Below are 19,312 nucleotides of genomic sequence, written 5' to 3'. Positions count from 1 at the left end.
GAACTCCATAAAGTCAAATTTTGAGTTATATAGTTCTTTTAATGGCTAGCTATTAGTGTATAAGATGTTATATTAATACACACTTGCAAAATTAAGATCTATTGTGCAGCAAATGGTGTGTGTCAATTACTCGACAATAAATTAATCAAAATGCATTTTTTCAGCAGATCCTGCTGTAGACTATAGTGCAAATTACATTAAACATTTCCGGACCAACTTCACCATTGATTCATAAAGTTTACAAAGGGGTATATTTTAGGACAAGAAAAATAAACCAATAAACAGAGGGGTAGGAGATGGTAGTGATGGAAGAAGAAGGGGAAGAGAGGGGTAAATGGGTTGGGGTAGTGAGGTGGCATGCCATGTCATGTCCATCTACCTGTTGAGGTTGTATAATATGCAGATCTCATATCCACGCTTGACAATTTTAACGGATGAAGGTATTTTTAAGCAAAAGTATAACGAGGGGTATATTTGAACCCAAAGTATAACGAGAAGGGTATATTTGAACACTAAGTATAACGAGGGGCATATTTAACCCTTTTCTAATAGTACAGGGGTATATTTGACCCCTTTCCGTTTACTTTTTTTCTTAAATTTATATTAATACCACTAGCAAATTAAACATATTGAATAAATGAGAATCTAACTGTGATTCACTATAGGATTTAGTTGCAACAACAAAAGACCATCAATCATGGAACCACTGCAAATGTACCACAATTAGAGCTTCATCTTTGACTAATTAAGGAAGTTGTCAAGACAAATATTATATATTAGGATTATTTCTGGAGAACTCCCTTAAAAGTATCAAGCAAATTGTCCCGTAAAGTTTTTACAAGAACCATGTGACTCCATAAAAGGGATACATTATTCTTCCCAAGTGACGAGTCAATGTTTATTGCTTCAATCTGTACTCTTTATTCCCATATTTGTCCAAATTTGCAGGCATCTAGTTCACAGGTTGTACATATAATAGGGAACTTTGCTTGGCCGTGTAATTTCACACCGAGTAGATCTCAAATTTAAAAAAGCACTTAATAGTCTTACTCATAAAAGTAACTATCTAAACTACCGTTAAATGTCTCACTTAAAATAACACTTCACTTAGTCGGAGCAATAAGAACAGATTTGAAGAAAAATAATAAAGGGAAAAGGGAAAAAGGGCCAAATATACCCCTCTATTTTGTTTTATTAGCCAACTTTATTCTCCGTTAGTGATAGTGAACAAAAATATCCCTGCCGTTTGCAAAGTTTACATCTATATCCTTAATTGGATGGAAACCCAAATCCCACAAAATTACCCGATTATTAAACTAATGGAAGTTAAAGTTGGCTACCAAAACAAAGCAGAGATACCATCTTCTTGGCAGTTGAAATATTTTTGTTCCCATGTCCCCTCAAGATAATTGACCGCCTTGATGAAATCAGGTTATTAATTAATCGTAACAAGACAATTGAAAAGATAACTTAGATTCAAATTAGCACCAATATAATCCGAGTTTGGGTGCTAATCTAGAGTCCCCCTTATCGTTTGTTGTCCATGCTTCTAAAGCACACGGCTTTTTGCATGTAGATGAAAATGGATCTTATATGGATCGTAAAAACAAAATACAACATAGACACAAACACAGAGGGTAACGTATTAGAAATATTAACAATCAGGATAGAAGATCCCCTCTCCCATGTCTTAAAAGCTTTTAACTGAACCGATGACCATTGTTGTATTTTTATTTCGTTTCTTTTTATATATGTAATTACCAGCCTTGAACACCATCCCTAATACAATGTTCTTTGCTTCTCCAAGATAGTAAATAGTACCTAAGCATGCATTATGTCAACGCTTTTAAGGGCACATAAATGAAGAACTAAAAAATTCAATACCCTTGTATTGGATCAGCGACTGAACCAACTACACCTGATTATTCCAATTGACATAACAACTAGTGGAGGAAAAAAACATAGCAGAAACTCAGCAGCCTAGATGAGCAAGGGATGGGGTCACTACATGGTTCTTTCAGGCACAAATGAAAAAAATAACAGAATACAAAAGCTAATGCTAAATAAGACAGACACAAATATCTCTTCAGACAACAATAATAGATATTACAGTGGACATACAGCTAGGACTTCAAAAGAAACCATGGATGGGACAGATATTACTTCCAGAGCTTAACAAACTTGTCATGACTGGCTGAAGCAACCAAACCCGCGACTGACGATACAGCCAAGGAAGCAATTGATCCTTCATGAGCTGTGAGGGTCATTGTCTTGTTCTCATTCATGTGCCATAGCTCCAAAGACTGCAAAATGCATTTCATGCATTAGAATTTGTGAATGCGAATCTATAGATCTAGTGGAATTGAAAAATAACCTCAGTTGAACCATGGGGGACCAGGATTCAGGTCCCAACTTAGACAAAGAGTTTAGTGACAGAAAGTTTACGTTAGACCACGAACAAAATGATATGAAGAGATGCTGACCCAAAAAAGAAAGTAACTGAAGGCTTAAGATTAAAAAGTTAAAAACATCACATATAATGTCTCACGATATTTAGTCACGGGAAGAAAGGAGGACGATTTTGACATAGCGAAGGTGCAATGAGAAATTCGTTGTTTTCCAAGACCAGCTTAAATCATGCAACATTTCATGTTTAATTTTTGAACATTCAGTGTTCCACCGAGAGTAGTCTGTTTTATTTCTCTTTTTAACAGGATAAAGATATACATCACAAAAATTAAGCTGCTTAAATATAATGTGCAGGATGTTTCCAAAATACAATGTACATGACTTGCCTGGTAACAGCCAATAACAAGCAACGATGAATATGTAGGGTGGAAAACACATGAGAGGAATTCGTTGCCATCTGAGCTAAGCTCATGTAGACAGTCCCCTTCACTACCGGACCTCAATGTCCAAACCCTGACAGAGTCTTCACTAACAGATGCTAGGAGCTCACCAGAGGGATCCCAGCAGACATAATGTATTCGTTTTGTGTTACCCTTCAGAAACAATAGCTATATGTTAGGCACACCACACACCGGAAACACGAGCAGAGCTAGAAGAAACATACGACAATAGATATCAGTGCATGTCAACAGCCTTGAAGAAAGTCAACAAGAGAAGTATATTTATACAAAATTCTCTCCTCAGCTCTTTCTATGACAGGTCATACTTCTATTAAGGTAAGTAGCAGGTGCCTATTCTCATTAACTACGCGAAAATCCTAAACTCTGCAGACAGAATATAGCAATATAAAGCAATGGTAACTAGTGAAACAGAAGTCTTACAGCAATTAAAAGAACCTTACAACAAACAATGAAGCTATCTGCAAAAACTCATTTTCTCGGCCTACATGGAAACTCATTCAACATAATCCTATACTCGTTAAGGGTAATAATGAGAAGATGTCAATATATTGTGAGGGTTGGATAAGGAATTAATAAATGATTAAATATCTCATGTTTCTTCTAAATATCTTAGTTATTTTCCAAGTTGCCGAGATGGATAAGCAGCTTTCAACTTCAAAAAGAAGTTAGTGAAACGCTAAAATATAACAAAGTTAATAACTTAAGTTGTACTGGTGTGTCATTAAGGTACACCAACCTTTAACGAATGCCGACAAGCTTGTGTCTCCACATCAAGTATCGATACGACGTTCTCGGCAGCAGCAGCAAGATATCTACCAATGCAGGGCTGGAATCTTACCTGAGCCGCTCCACCCTACTCGAGACATGAAATAACATTCAGAAGAGATGGAGAAATCATATAGTTAAGCATCAGAGTCCCCAATCCCCCGTGCTAATGCACATATAATAGTAGATGAAGAATTTTACCTTGAACACTCTTGTGCAGCTACCATTGTTTATACCCCAGTATCTTATCTCACCATAACTATCACAAGAACAGATGAGATCTTCTTTATTAGGATGGAAGTCAAGTGACATTGCAGGAGCAGAATGCCCAGTGAACGTCTGAAATGAGTAGCCCGGCTGCAAATAATTAAAGGGGGTGTTAGGAGAACTTCGAGAAGAACAAACAAGATCATTCTTTCTGCTTCTTTTCTTCTTTGGTCATTTAAGTAAGTGCACCATGATCCTCCTTGGTCATTAGTCAAAGATGTTCATTAAGGCAATTTTACCACAACCTCTCTCCTCGTAAACATTTAAATGAATTTGACAGTCACCAAGGTCTTCCACCCTTTCTAAAGACACCAATATAGTTTGTTTCAATGTCCGACATGGATATGGCCCGTCTCAAAGTAATGTAAATATCATACATCCACTCTTGATCCGTAATATATTTCATCTAGTGGATTCCGTCAATTTTAATCGCGTATTACCCTTTCTTTTTTAACAAATATAAACTTCTTCCAGACCTCACACAGCAAAAGCAGATAAAAAAATATTGACAAACAAGAGGTTATACGACAAGCTAAATATTCTAGAAAACCGAAGATAATCTTATATTATGTTCTGTTTAATCTACCAATACCTTTTTTATTTTTTTGAAACCGGTAACTTAATCTATCAATACCTTTGATATATCATATAGGAGAAATCAAACTGACACCGCCTAGAAACACTAGAGACATATGTCCCAAAACAGATATTTAGCACACTCAAGGATACAACCGGGATGGAATCCAAAACATAAAAGATGCTAATATAAGAAATAAATTATCAAACACTAAAGACGGTGTTTACTAACATTGTCAGCATCCCAAACCCTGACACTCTTGTCAAAAGAAGATGTGGCAAGTCTTGCCATGCTTGGACTGAAACGAACATCAGTAATGAGTGACGAGTGCTCTTCAAGTGCTGTTTTTTGCTTTAGGGTATCAGGATGCCATAAAACAGCCTGAAATAAAAGACAGACAATAAGCAGTACAAGTTATTCTTTAAGAACCAGGAATATGGCATTAAGAACCATAACAATAAGGCATTGTCATGGCAAGATCTTTGATACTTCTCCACTAACCTTTTTGTCATGGCCACCACTAGCTAGCAGTTTTCCATCAGAGGAGAAGTCACAACAAACAATTTTACTGCCACTAGCCCGAACAGAATTCACTTCATTAAATGTGAACCCAATAATCAAAGGTTATTCCTGTCAGCATATGCCCAAATGCATAACTCTAGATAAACTAGGCAGTCAACACATTTCCTAGTTGATAAATTATACATAAAGATTCAGTGTACGACATTCATGTTCTTTGGTAATAAGAAAACCATGAATTGACTGAAAAATACACATCTTCACAACCAACACCCAGATCTGCAAAACAACAATGTCATCAACCATTATTAACTGTTAAGTCCCACATCGGTTTTGTGGTCTCAGATCTGGAGTAATCCTCCGGGGAGCCAGCTCTTGTACCAGGCACAAGATCTATTTCTTTAAATTGGTATCAGAGTCCACATGTGACATTTCAGCAACCACCCAACTACTCCCACAACCCCACGCACCATCCACACCCACCCACTCCCAAGAAAAAAATTGGATTTTCTACACCACCACCACCCCCTCCCCCCCCCCCCCGGTGACCCCCACCCCCTAGAAAAAATTAATATTTTTTTCTTTAAAAAAAAGGTTCTAATTTTCTTTTCCACCACCCATCGCCCACGACACCCCTCCCCCCCGGCCCAACACCCCACCACTCCTGCCAAAAAAATTAATTTTTTTCTTTAAAAAATGTTTTGAAAAGTTCCCTTATTTATTTTCTACACCAACACACCCCCGTGCACGAACCCCTACCCCTCGAATTTTCTACTTTTTTTTGCGCGGAGTGCCCTTCTTTTCGGCTGGTCTTTATATTTTGCCCTTCATTTATGCCTTCTTTAATTTTTGCCCCTGCCGCCTGTTTAATGAATATTTTTTGACGAAATTACCCTTATCCCATTAAAACCCTTTCTATTTCGGCAGTTGCCCTTTTCTTTTCTTTTTTTGCTTCTTCGTTCCTCATCTGTTTTGTGTCTGTGTTATCTGTTCTAAAATTTAGGTACGAATTTGGATATTTTGCTCGTTTCAATATTTGTTTTTATGTTGAATTGATATCTTTGTCTTCGTCGTTTTTTATATTTAATTTATCCTTTTCGATTTAAAATTATAGTATTTTTGTTACAGTGTCTATGATTTTTTGAACTTTAGTTTCGTTCCCATGTATATATTCTGGTTTTTTGAATGTCGTATTATGAATGTCGTAATATGTTTTAGTTAATTTTGATATGCGTTTTGGTTTTCTCTTTGTTGAATCTTTGAAGTTTTGTCTGTGAACAGCTGTTTTATGTTGTTGCTGTTGTTTTTGTTTAATAATCTAGGTTTTGTGAAGAATGTGTTTGTCTGAGGCAACGTATGCCGGGTCCGGCAGAGTTGTTGCTTTTTGAAACTGGGTTATCTTAGGTTGCATAAAGTTACTTGTTCAAGATAACTTCATGAATTAAGTTAATTTATGTGTGTCTTGGTTTTTTGGTGTTGTATTGTTAATAATTTTGGTTTTTATGCAATCTTTATGTGTTTTGGTGTTGTTTTGTTAATAATGTTGGCCTTTTATGCAATCTTATGTGTTTTGGTTGTTTCTTCTATTATGCAGGTATTTGTGTACCAGTCTAGGGCTGATTTTTTTATCATGGTATATGTTAATTATTTTCATTCTCATTTTTGGTTTATTCTTATGTAAACTCTTGGTTTCTGTTGACATTAATTTTTCTTTTATAGGAGGAACATCCCTTGGTTAAGTTTGAACATTGGGTTGAAGGAGGTGGCATGTGGAGTGGTGATTTTCATTTTCGGAGTTTGATTTTGTCCTTTTTGAGTGTCTCTCAATTGGAGTTGTTGAAAAAGGGTGTGTTTGGACAGTTTATGGATTTGGTTGATGTCCGCCTGAGTGATAGTATTTTCCATTGCTTGATCTTATCGCAACTTTCATCTAGTAATGATAGTGCGTTAAAGTTTAAGATTTTTGATCGCGTGTGTGTATTTGATTCCGAGTCTTTCCGTCTTATTACTGGGTTGGATTCTTGTGTTGGCGATTTTAGTGTTGTGTCTCAAATAGATTGTGCATTTTGTTGCGATTTTTGTTGAGTGCTCTTTTTTGTGTCCGATATGCAAATGATAGTTTTGCCGAATGGGTTTTCGGCAAAGATTGTTGAGACTTTATTTTAAATCACCGGATAGAATAAGGTTGGGCCTCTCCAAAGTGTGATCTCTTTTGGAAAGTTAGTTTTTTAAAGTCAAAAGTTAGTCTTTCTTTTTCAAGCATAAGTGGTTTTTTTCAAAACTGTTCATAAATCTTTTACCAAGACTAATTTTTTATTTTAATATATCGATGAGATGTTGTGTTTCTTAATTTGTCGTTTTATGTAGGTTGTTGAGGAGGAGCAATTTGTTGTTGAAAGGTCATCCAATGAAGAATCCAACGTTTCTCCACCGAAAGAACATGTGCTTGAAAATCTTATCCAAATTCAAGATGTAATGTGGTGGTTTCTGATCATCTCGAACGAGATTTATCTCCTGCATCTCAAGCTGAATGAAATGCAACTGGAAATGTTGAGGCTGAATTGGCTTTGGTAAATTTACATTCTATACTTTGTTGTTTTTAACACTTTGTTTGCTCTTTTTGTTTAGCTTATGCAAATGATAGTGTTGCCCCTCTGGCATAATCTCCTCTTTTATTGCAAACTCATTTTCTCTCTACTCCGTCATTCTATCAAAGCAAAGTTATATTATACTTTTAGTTTTTGAACTTAGCTCTTGCCCCTTCTGGATACTTTCACATTTTATACGGAAACTATGTTCTGCCTTTGTAGCATACTCATCTTTTTCGAAAGTTATTTTTGCCGTCTCCGGCATACTTTTACTTTTTGAAACTTAAATCTTGCCGCTTCCGGCATACTTTTTTCTTTTTCAAGCATAAGGTTTGCCCCTTCCGGCATATGTTGTGTTTCTTAATTTGTTACTTTATGTAGGTTGTTGAGGAAAAACAATTGGGCGTTGAACAGTTTGGTGACGCCAATTGCGAAGAATCCATTGTATCTCCACCAAAAGGAGATATGGCTCAAAATCTTGAGCAAACAACACTTGAAAATCTTGAGCATATAAGACGTGAAACACCTGAAGCTCAAGTTTCTAATAAGGGTGATGAACACGATGTTGTTCCTCATATTGGGGTTATGCCCGAGCCTTTTAATGCACTTTGAGCCATTGAGGAGCGGCCAATTGCCCGAGCCTATTAATACGGTTGAGCCATTGAGGAGCGAACCAGCCAATAGAGCCTATTAATACGGTTGAGCCATTGAGGTAGCCAATGCAGACCCGGTTCAAGTCAGTACGCCGAGGGAGTCTGCTGTTTTCGATGGAAAGGGTGATAACTCTCAAGGAATAGAGGATAATTTTCGATATGTGTCCTTTGAAGATATTGTAAATGTCGCTTCTTCCACTGTCAAAGAGAGTATTGTTATTCAAACCCCTGCTGTTGCTGAAGAAAAACCTGTTGTTGAAGTGGCGGAAGTGTTGTCTTCCTTGAAGACAAGGCGCCAGAGGAAAAGGAAAGTAGTGGGTGATACCCCGGCACCCGGATGGATGCTATATTCTGGACGAAACGAACTTCCTTTTGGGTCACGGAAGGACGAAAGTGACTGGGATGAACAGTACAGAAGGATGTGCCCATTCCATTACTTCAAAAGCAAAATTGGCGTGAACTTTTGGAAAAAATTTATCAATCCTCAAAATCTTCCAGCAAGTAGATTTCGACCTCTTTGGGTAAGTTTTTAGTTATTGTGTGCTTTCTTAAAAGTTATTTTCTGCCCACTCCGGCATACTTTTACTTTTTGAAACCCAAATCTTGCTGGAAGGTTTGCCTCTTCCGGCAAACCTTCTGTTTGTATTTTTCTAATTGTTGTTCCCTTTTCTTTAATCAGGGAAGAAGATGAGGTAATGTATCCTGCAAAGTTGAACCAACTGAGTGAAGTTTATAAGTTGGGTGATGTTGAGCCAAAATATAGGATGTTTTATTTGGAGCTGTACCATGATGTCTATGCGCTTAATGATGAGGTTCGCGATTGTCTTTTACTTTTTTTTTTCTTATTTTTCTATTTGTTATTGCTTCTTGCTTTTTTTTTTTTTTTTCTTTATTGCTGAATCGCTAAATTTTTTTTTTTCCTTAACACAGCATATTGATGTGATCTCTGTATTATTTTAGGAAGAAAAAGATGTATCATCCTCCTTTGCCAATTTGTTAAGTACACAACCGTAGATATGATGTTTGATCGGCTTGTGCAATTTGACATCAATAGATACTACCAAGACCCGGTTAATTACCTTTGGTATCTTTGGTGGACAGTGATGATGCATTTTTGTTGAGTAATATTGTGTATGGGCAAAGAGGAAAATGTGGTATATCGTGGGAGAATGTCGACAGGGTATTAATTCCTATTCGCCCAGGATCTGATGATCCTAAAGCAATTTCTCACTATGTACTTGCTGTTTTTATGATTGATGAGCGTAAATTGGTAGTTTATAACTCACTCAATCATAATGATGATCATTTGGTTCGCATTCTCGAGGCCTACTGTGGTATGATTCCTAAGTTGTTGGAGGTCAATGATTTTCAATTATTCAGGCCATCATACAATAACTTCAGTAATCTGACATATACCTTTTTGTCCAAAGCAAGGATCGTACGTTTCATTCTTATCTTTTTTAGCTTTTTCCATTGTTTTTTGTTGATTTTTATTTTTGTTTATTGTTTTTGGTTTTTGTTGTTCTAAAACATCTCTCTTTTATGACTTTCAGAGATTATAATTGTGGTCGGTTTTTGATCAAGTTTGCTGATATGCTGATTAGTGGTGAAAATCCTGCTGATTGGGATGGTTCTGGTTTGATGGACTACATGAAAGAGTGGTCAATCAATTTGGTTTGTCATGGGAAAGATAAGCTGAAAAAGGGTTATGACACGCCACCAGATACAGCTGGAAATGATTATCATGAGCATAACGATATGGAGTGTGAATATGACATGAAAAAGAGAGCAATATCTGTGAAGAAAGCAAAAAAATAGATAGTTTTAGTTGAGCAAGATCTCGTGAAGAAAGGAAAAAATAGTTTGTCTTAGTTATTTTTGCACTATGTAATTTTGTTTTTTTTGGTGCGCCCTTGTGTTTTTTGTAAATGCAATCGAAAGTACGAGTTTGTTTTGTGTTATAAATTTCAACTTTAACCACCTTTGTAATTTGATGGTGTTCATTTTTAATCTCAACTTCTCTTGTTCATAAAATTTGCTATTTTGTTGAAAATCCAAGTTATACCGTTTCCATCACAACTTCATGGTTGTTATATAATAGAAGTTTGCCGGGGTCGGCATAGTTTCTCGTTATGTAAATAGAAGTTCCGCCCATTCCATGAGAAATTAAGTTAAGAAAACTTGCCATAACCAGCAACAAAGACAAACCATTTGAAGTTATTTGACCAGCCAAAATGCATTTATTGGGGATTATGTTGTGACGGGAAGTTGTTTTTTTGTTGAAAACCAAATTTATGGTGGTTATGTAATAGGAGTTTGCCGGGGTCGGCATACTTTGTCATTTTATGAATAGAAGTTCCGCCCATTCCGGCATAAATTAAGTTTGCATAGTTTGTTTGTGTTATAAATTTCAACTTTAATCCCCTTTGTAATTTGATGGTGTTAATTTTTAATCTCAACTTATCTGTTCATAAAAGCTGTTATTTTGTTGAAAATCCAAGTTATGCCCTTTCCATCACAACTTCATGGTGGTTTTGTAATAGAATTTTGCCGGGGTCGGCATAGTTTCTCATTTTATAAATAGAAGTTCTGCCCATTACGGCATAATTTAATTTCAGAAAAGTTGCCAAAACAAAGCAACAAAGACAAACCCTTTGAAGTTATTGACCAGACAAAATGCATTTATTGGGGATTATTTGTGACGTAATGCTGTTATTTTGTTGAAAACAAAAGTTATGCCATTTGCATCACAACTTTATGATGGTTATGTTATAAGAGTTTGCCGGGGTCGGCATACTTTGTCATTTTATTAATAGAAGTTCCGCCCTTTCAGGCAGAAATTAAGTTCAGAGAACTTGCCACAATCAGCAACAAAGACAAAAGAAGATAACAACTTAATAAAAGAAAATAATAAAAGAAAGAGTGAAACTTAGTGTTAATTGTATTGTGCCGAATGTTTTATCCAATTTTCCAGCATTTTAAAATGTTTTATAAGCAACAAAGCCCATAAGTATGCCGCTAACGGCATACTTATTTATTTTTTAAGCGGAAGACCTGCCGGTTCCGGCATAAATTTGAAACATGAAAACAACAGAGAGAATAATATTGTTATGTCCCAAGGCATACATCTATTAAACTTACCAGGATGTAGTATTTGAGATACCAATTTTGTTTCCCCAAAAATCGTTATACACCCACGGGAGGCATAAATTATAAAGCTGGATAATTAAATTTGATGATTTTTTTTTTCTTTTTCCTCAATGTTTTATGGTAGAGAATTGTAGATTTCATGTAGGGACATTTATCTCTTTCTCTTATATAGTTTTTTATTATCAACAACAAGAAGATAACAACTTAGTAAAAGAAAATAATAAAAGAAAGAATGGACAGAAGAATAAATGTGTGATTGATGCTTGAAGTCTCAGTCTTAGTACTACCAAAGTTTTGCCATTTCTTTCAGGCAGAGTGCGCATTATGCATCAAGAATCATAAGATAAATTCATATAAACCATGTATAAGAGTGTGATGTTAGGATGACAATTTCCTCTTCTGTATCGTCTTGAAAATGGATTGAGAGTCGGAATTTGTGGTTACGGAGTTGCCCTAGTGTGTCCAAAGAACTTGCATCTACCACATCCGTATGTGTACTTTGTCGATTCTCTTCTTGGGCGATACCTTTTTGTTTGTTTTCTTCGAGTCTTATTTTAACATCGGGCGGCATTATTTTAATATCCATAATGTTTTGTGGAATAATCCATGAGTCTTGATTTCCAACCGATAGTATTTCACCTTTGTATGTCTCTTGGCGAGGCTTGTTTCTTGAACCGATCCGCACGGTATGTAGATTTTGGCAAACTTCTTTTATCTATAGCGCCATGGCATGTGTGCACGGTAACTCGTCGGTTTGGAACTCCAAGCACTCACAAGTCATATTCTTCAGGTCTACATTGTATTGATATCCTTCATCTTTCACAACAAATTTGACGGGAGTTATGTTTTCTACCTGTGGAAATTGATAATATAAATGAGTGATATTTTTTCGGGCAATTTTCAGATTATGTGAGAGTTATGCCCTTTCCGGCATACTTCTGTACTGGTGAAAATAAGAGTACGCCCTTCCGGCAGAACTATTTATAAAATAGGGTCTTAGTTGTTCCTTTGTCAAGCATAACTTTTGTGTTTGTTTGATTTTAAACTATACATTTCTCATAAAACTAAGATTTGAGGTGTATGTTGGTAAAATCTACTTACTTTCATTGTGAGTATAAAAACGAAGTGTCATAATTATGCCCTTACCGGCATAATTCCATGCTAGTTAAAATAAGAATGTGCCCTTCCGGTGAGAATGAAGTATAAAAATGGGGTCATAGTTCTTCCTTTATACATGATAACTTTTTTGTTTGGTTAAAATTAAACTATGCATTGCTCACCAAACTAATATTGAAGTGTATGTTGGGAAAATGTACTTACTTTCATTGTGAAGCCTCTACTTATCTTTTCAAGCAGAATCTTTTCAGCCCAACATGTCGAGGTCATGGGACGGTCTGTTGCATCCAATTTTCTGCGGTAAAACCAATTTTGCGGCTTTTTGGATGTAATCAATACATGCCATTATTGGCAACTCCCTTGCTTTCCTCAATACAGAATTCATTGTCTCGACATTGTTCGTTGTGAGCATGTTGTAACGCCTGTTGGTGTGGAATGAACGTGCCCATCTTTTCGGTGGTTCTTCTTCTATGTATTCTGCAGCTTTTGGGTCGATTTGTTGTATCTGTGACATATATGTACGAAACTCTGCTTTGTTTGTAGGTAGTTCTTTGCATTGTAGAACGGTTGATAGGATCGCTTCGGATGGGAAATATTTTTGCAAGTTCTTCTCCATGTGGTAGATGCATATTCCATCTTTGGGTATCCGGATACGTTCTTTGATTGCGGTTGCAATTGATGCGTGGCGATCGGAAAGAATTGATAGGTCTTTGCGCGTGCCAAACACCTTTTTCACGTGTCGAAGAACCACCGTAGGATTCATTATTCTCAGAGTCTGCAATACCAAATGCTAGTGGAAATATGCTGTTGTTTCCATCTTTTGCTACAGCTATCATGAGCACACCGCGGTATTTTGATTTCAAGAAGGTTGCATCCACCATTATTACTGGTCTGCAGTGTTTCCAACCCTCAATTGATGCTCCATAAGCGAAAAAAGCATACTTAAACTTATTGTCAGCGGTCCATTTGATGTTAGCAACTGTCCCAGGATTTCTTAATTTCATCATGTGAAGATATTGCGGTAGAAGTGTGTAGTTATTTTTCTGGGGTTCCTCTTATGACATTATAAGCGTGTTGGAGGGAACGCCATGCTTTGTGGTAACCAATGTGCAAGCCATATCTGCTTCTCATTTCTTCAATGACAAATTTGGGTGTTATCTCTTGTAGTGTATGGCGTACTAGGTCTGTAATGTATTCCGCTATGACTTTTGAAGTTGCATTCCTCATGTCAGAGGTGATGAAATTTATTGAACAACTATGTCTCTTTTCAAAGTTAACTACTTTGAAAAGTTCGATCCTACGAACCTTGAAGCGTGGAAACGCCAAATGCGGAGTTGGTTCAACACATCCGATGTAATACCGTTGCGTGCATGACTTTTCTACCTTGTCTTGTTGATGACGAGTAATTGCAATGTTATTCATGCACTTTTTCACGGTATCTTTGTCTTTGAATAAAATGCCAACTTCTATTTGATCAATCGATGCACTAGGTGTCAAAATTTGTGTATCATTTTGTATCCTCTTCCTCTTGAGTGTCTTTCTTTTGTTGCATGGCTGTGTTTCTGCCTCTTCAACTGTCATGCTCGGAGTAAGTGAATTCATTGAAGTTGGATTGAGAAAGGTCATTGTTTACAACTTGCTCAATGTTTGGCGATTGCCATTGTAGCTGCTGAGGTGTATGGTTAGGAGTTACTATCTCGCTCTGCTCATGTGGAATCCCAAGGTTATGTCCAATAGGGCTGTGTTGTTCATCATCCAAGCCAATTTCAGACATGTCTTCTTCATAAGCAATGCAAAGTTGTTTGTCAATTTCCTCTATGGTTTGTCCTTCTGTCATTAGGATAGAGTCATTATGTTGTTCTTGTAATGGGTGGTTCTCCGCATCAGCTGAATTGAACTCTAATATGAAACGGGAATTTCTGAAGTTGTCATTGTTGTTGAGCAGTACAAGGCAAGTGTGAAGATCAATGTCGTTTTTTACACGCATCCCTTTGGATGTTTTCTCACCGGTGTCAAACCATATGTTGGCCTCTTTTTTTGCCGAGTATGTTGTGTATGCCCCGCAAATATACGTTGAGTGAATTGTTGAAAATTTACACCATCATTGACAAGTATTAGCTTGGTTTCATGATTAACATAATTGTAGGCGGCGTCCCATTTGCCGTTGAAGGCTACGTAGATGCATCTTGGTGTCATTTTTTTTGTTAAACTTCTGCATAAAGAGAGATTCACTTGAGAAAAAACCAAAATGAAATGTATTTAAGTTGTTAGTTTTGAAAATTTGAGTTCGCCTTCCCAGAGAGCTTTTGTATGTAATGTCATGAAGTATGCGAAACGGCATACTCTACCATTTTGTAAACAAAAGTTACGCCGCTACCAAAGATTCTTCAAAAACGGAATAACGTTTTCGCAACAGCTTATTCCAATGAAATTGCAACAGATTATTTTCATGAAAATGAAAAACCTCCTCTGTCTTTATCCAATTTAAATCAAATCCATGCAACGCTTATTCCAATTTAAAATGGACTAATTTATACTTCTATATAAACCAACACAACTTTGAAGAGGAAAAAAAAAAAACACTTTACTTCTGAAAACCAGATATAATCACATACAAAATGAACCAAAACCAACATATTGTACATGTTAATGGTGGCCACGGGCAAGCACATGAACATGCCCATCCTCATAACCAAATCCATCCTAATATTGCAAATTTGCAAATTACTCATGAAATTCTTGATATCAAAAGAGATATAGATTTTCGAGGGCTCTTTACGGTGCTCTAAGTAGAGAAAATGATGATCTGTGAAGAGAATTACGATTTGTAAGGCGAGAGGTTATTCCAAAGACACCGGCCAAGTTGACGATGGGGCAATTTGGAATGGGTACACGTGAAATTAGAACCGATGATGGTAGTTTGGTACTTATGAAGTTAGGATTTTATGTTGCCTTTTATGGCATACTTGTTCGAAGTTTGTTCAGAACTTTGCCAGTAACGGCATGCTCTACTACTTTGTAAATTGCACTTTTGCCGTCTCCGGCATACTTGTTATTAAGGTGGTTCAGAACAATGCCGTTAACGGCATACTCTACTCCTGTAAATTGAACTTTTGCCTCCTTCGACATAAGCACTTTTTGTTTCTTGATGATAATGCAGTAATTGTTTTTGGTTAAAAAAAATTAAAAAAATGAAAACCTCCTCTACCTTCATCCAAATAAAATCAAATGCCTGCAACAGTTATTCCAATTAGAGGATTGACTCTCGGATCGATTTATACTTCTACATAAACGAGAACTTTTGCCTTCTCCGCATACTTTTTATGAAATTGGTTCAAAACATTGCCGTTAACGGCATAATCTACTCTTTTGTAAATTGAACTTTTGCCTCCTCCGGCATAATGAATTTTTGTTTTGCTGATGATAATGCAAAGAATCTGGACTAATTTATACTTCTACATAAACCAGAACTTTTGCCTTCTTCGGCATACTTGTTATGAAATTGGTTCAAAACATTGCCGTTAACGGCATAATCTACTCTTTTGTAAATTGAACTTTTGCCTCCTCCGGCATAATGAATTTTTGTTTTGCTGATGATAATGCAGTAATTGTTTTTGGTTAAAAAAAATTAAAAAAATGAAAACCTCCTCTACCTTCATCCAAATAAAATCAAATGCCTGCAACAGTTATTCCAATTAGAGGATTGACTCAACTGGACTGATTTATACTTCTACATAAACCAGAACTTTTGCCTTCTCCGGCATACTTTTTATGAAATTGGTTCAAAACATTGCCGTTAACGGCATACTCTACTCTTTTGTAAATTGAACTTTTGCCTCCTCCGGCATAATGAATTTTTGTTTTGCTGATGATAATGCAGTAATTGTTTTTGGTTAAAAAAAATTAAAAAAATGAAAACCTCCTCTACCTTCATCCAAATAAAATCAAATGCCGCAACAGAACTTTTATTCCAATTAGAGGATTGACTCAATTAAAAAAATGGACTGATTTATACTTCTACATAAACAGAACTTTTGCCTTCTCCGCATACTTTTTATGAAATTGGTTCAAAACATTGCCGTTAACGGCATACTCTACTCTTTTGTAAATTGAACTTTTGCCTCCTCGGCATAATGAATTTTTGTTTTCTTGATGATAATGCGAAGAATCGGACTAATTTATACTTCTACATAAACGAGAACTTTTGCCTTCTCCGGCATACTTGTTATGAAATTGGTTCAAAACATTGCGTTAACGGCATAATCTACTCTTTTGTAAATTGAACTTTTGCCTCCTCCGGCATACTTGTTCTAAATTTGCACACAGTTTACCTTAATTCAAGTTTAAATCGATAAGCATTGATCGATTTAAATTGAATTTACTATAATTACAATTTCAAGTAAATAAGCATTGTATACTAATTTAATTAAGGTATAAAGTAGTTAAAATCGAACAAAGCATTAAATCCAATCGATTCTATTTTTTTGAATAATTTTATAGTGCGTAATGTTCAATACGAAATCTGTATGTCATCTGTTTCTTAATAATCAGGTCGTAGAAGATGATCTTTTTCAAATATTAACCATCTAAACTCCATAAAATCGTTAAATTGAGTTGAATTAAGATTTGTACCTTTTACTGATATTGTAGCAGCAAAATCAATGGAGAAATCTGGCTTGAAACAACGATTTGAATAATTGAGAAATCTGGTTTGGGAACGAAGTTGGGCTGGGTTAACGATAGAAGGATTTGAGTTGTTGTGTTTTATATGTAACGGTTAGGGGTAGTAATGTCTTTTTACTATGTTAGTTTTGCTCGGAAGGGCAATAATTAAAGACCACCAGGGCGGGTTGGGGTGGGTGGTGTGTGAGGTAGGAGTGGGTGAAGATGAAGTGCATTCAAGAGTGGATTTGGTTGGAGCGTGCATGGTGGGGTTGGTAGGGTTTGGGTGGATATTTTTTGAAAAAAATTCTAACAACCAACCGAATATGAGAAAATAAGTAAGAAATGTACTTATTTTTATTACCCAATCGGACATGAGAAAATAAGTAGAAATTTACTTATTTTTCAAGAACATATTTTGCAGAAAAATGTTTTCCACTGAACCCACCCTTTGTCTTTTTATTTTGGTTTACAATAAGTGTTCACTTACATAATCAAGAAGAAATTAACTTTATTTTTTTAGATTTGACCCTATTTACTTAAGGCAATAAAAAGACAAAGAGACTTATTAATTAACATAGTTTAATTAAAATATATAAATTTTTTTTAATAGAAGTTAAAGTGGTATTAAAAAGGTTAAGGAAACTCTTATTTTAAACCGGAGGAAGTAAAACACAGGAGGAGTGTCATAGACAACTGTTGTTCAGTACTACCTTTGTTTCTAAATAAATGATATTTTAGACTTTTCATTTTATTTCAAAATAAATGAATGCTTTAGAATTTCAAGAAAAAACTAACCTTATTTTTTTTTAAATTAACCTTATTTATATAATCAAAAATCATTAAGTAATTTTTTTATATATTTAATTAGAGATAAATTAATAAAAATACGTTAAGAGTGAATAATTTCCTAAGAGACGCGCATAAGTTAAAAACATTCAGAAGTAAAAGATGACACAAAATTCAGGATGGAACTAAGTAGACCTCACTAACTTTTATTAACATGCATACCCCGACTAGTTGCACCTCGAGAGTTTGCATCTTTCTGAGTTAAACGCGATTCAGCGCTATCATCCACAGAACCATCATCCACAAAAGGATCCATATTAGACTGCGCAAGAAAATTAAAAAATAAAATAGAAAAAGATAGGCAAAGGTAGAAAACTTGATAAGAAAGAGAGGAAAGAAGGGAATAATAGAAAAATAATGTTTGGAAGTGAACTCAACTTAACATGAAAGCTTGTGACACTGTGACTTTAGTGACTACGGATGAGGGTGGCATTGATTCCAAAATTCCTAGTGGAGCCCACATCATTCACACGAACCAACAAAGTAGGAAGGATGACAATTTTCCAATCTCATGTCGTCTGATCACTTTTATTTGTCTACTTTAAACTTTTTACATTATTTAAGAAATAATAAATAGAGTACATAATTTATCAATATATCTATATTAATTGATTCATATTTTTATTGGATTTAAAAAATAATTTAAAGTGAATAATCAATATGTCACGACCCGACTAGGGGCCATGACGGGTACCTGGGGCTAACCACCGAGCACCGCTCATACCTTTACCCATCATACACATGAAGCGTTCATTCATTAATCTTATACTCAAATCATAGGAAAACCATTTTTCACCTTGAAACATAATTACCTTTATATAGATAAGCCCTTCGGCTATCAAAATAATATACATACAATAAGGACATCGTGAGACCATACTACCCATACATGCGTATCTACGAGCCTCTACTAGAGTACTAGACATATGGACGGGACAGGACCCCGTCGTGCCCAAAACATATATGTACCCAAAATAATAAACCAATGGCACCTCCGAACAATGGAGTGCCCTCAAAGTCCGCTAGAACCTCCATGAATGCCGCCTCCCCGTCTACTCCTCGGGCATGAACACGGTGTCCAAAGAAAACGAACGTCGCACGAGCAATGTACCGAGTATGTAAGGCGTGCATAATAACATGACAAAGAGTATGAGGAATAGCATAAGATAAAAGAAACGTTCATTTCTCATAATACTTTTTAAAACATTCGTCATACATACTTACCCCTTTATTCTCCCAGAGATACACTTGTTACATCCACCGCTACATACGCAATAACTTACAATGCGCACATCC

The 19,312-nt window shown here is 35.9% G+C and overlaps 1 protein-coding gene and 1 long non-coding RNA gene across 4 annotated transcripts; one reads left to right on the top strand and one right to left on the bottom strand.

Annotated features, from left to right (window-relative positions):
• Window positions 1-1,861: 1,861 nt before the first annotated feature.
• Window positions 1,862-18,395, bottom strand: LOC132052051 (transcriptional corepressor LEUNIG-like). 3 transcript variants are annotated; one of them, XM_059443394.1, is made up of 6 exons: window positions 18,161-18,395; window positions 4,981-5,090; window positions 4,711-4,860; window positions 3,607-3,992; window positions 2,960-3,002; window positions 1,862-2,303 (listed from the first exon to the last, which is right to left on the bottom strand). In XM_059443394.1, exons 1-4 carry the CDS (start codon window positions 18,270-18,272, stop codon window positions 3,780-3,782), a joined length of 585 nt encoding a protein of 194 aa, XP_059299377.1. In that variant the 5' UTR covers window positions 18,273-18,395; the 3' UTR covers window positions 1,862-2,303; window positions 2,960-3,002; window positions 3,607-3,779. The 3 variants fall into 3 exon arrangements, with proteins under 3 accessions (XP_059299377.1, XP_059299376.1, XP_059299378.1); XM_059443393.1 differs by lacking the exon at window positions 1,862-2,303 and having other exon boundaries at window positions 2,675-3,002; XM_059443395.1 differs by lacking the exons at window positions 1,862-2,303; window positions 18,161-18,395 and adding an exon at window positions 5,205-5,524 and having other exon boundaries at window positions 2,675-3,002.
• On the top strand, window positions 6,450-6,883 carry LOC132054520 (uncharacterized). The gene is made up of 2 exons (XR_009414317.1): window positions 6,450-6,631; window positions 6,718-6,883. It is a non-coding gene; the product is annotated as an uncharacterized LOC132054520 (long non-coding RNA).
• Window positions 18,396-19,312: the final 917 nt, after the last annotated feature.

The sequence above is a fragment of the Lycium ferocissimum genome, chromosome 4, assembly GCF_029784015.1.
Source record: "Lycium ferocissimum isolate CSIRO_LF1 chromosome 4, AGI_CSIRO_Lferr_CH_V1, whole genome shotgun sequence".
NCBI lineage: Eukaryota > Viridiplantae > Streptophyta > Magnoliopsida > Solanales > Solanaceae > Lycium > Lycium ferocissimum.
This window is presented reverse-complemented; position numbering and strand designations above follow the sequence as displayed.

Coding starts and splice junctions, on each gene's coding strand:
- LOC132052051 (XM_059443394.1), bottom strand. CDS start 18,272: ATGGATCCTTTTGTGGATGATGGTTCTGTGGATGATAGCGCTGAATCG. Junction 4,861..4,980: donor GTGGTGGCCATGACAAAAAG/GTTAGTGGAGAA, acceptor CTTTTATTTCAG/GCTGTTTTATGGCATCCTGA. Junction 3,993..4,710: donor GGGTTTGGGATGCTGACAAT/GTTAGTAAACAC, acceptor AATTATTTGCAG/CCGGGCTACTCATTTCAGAC.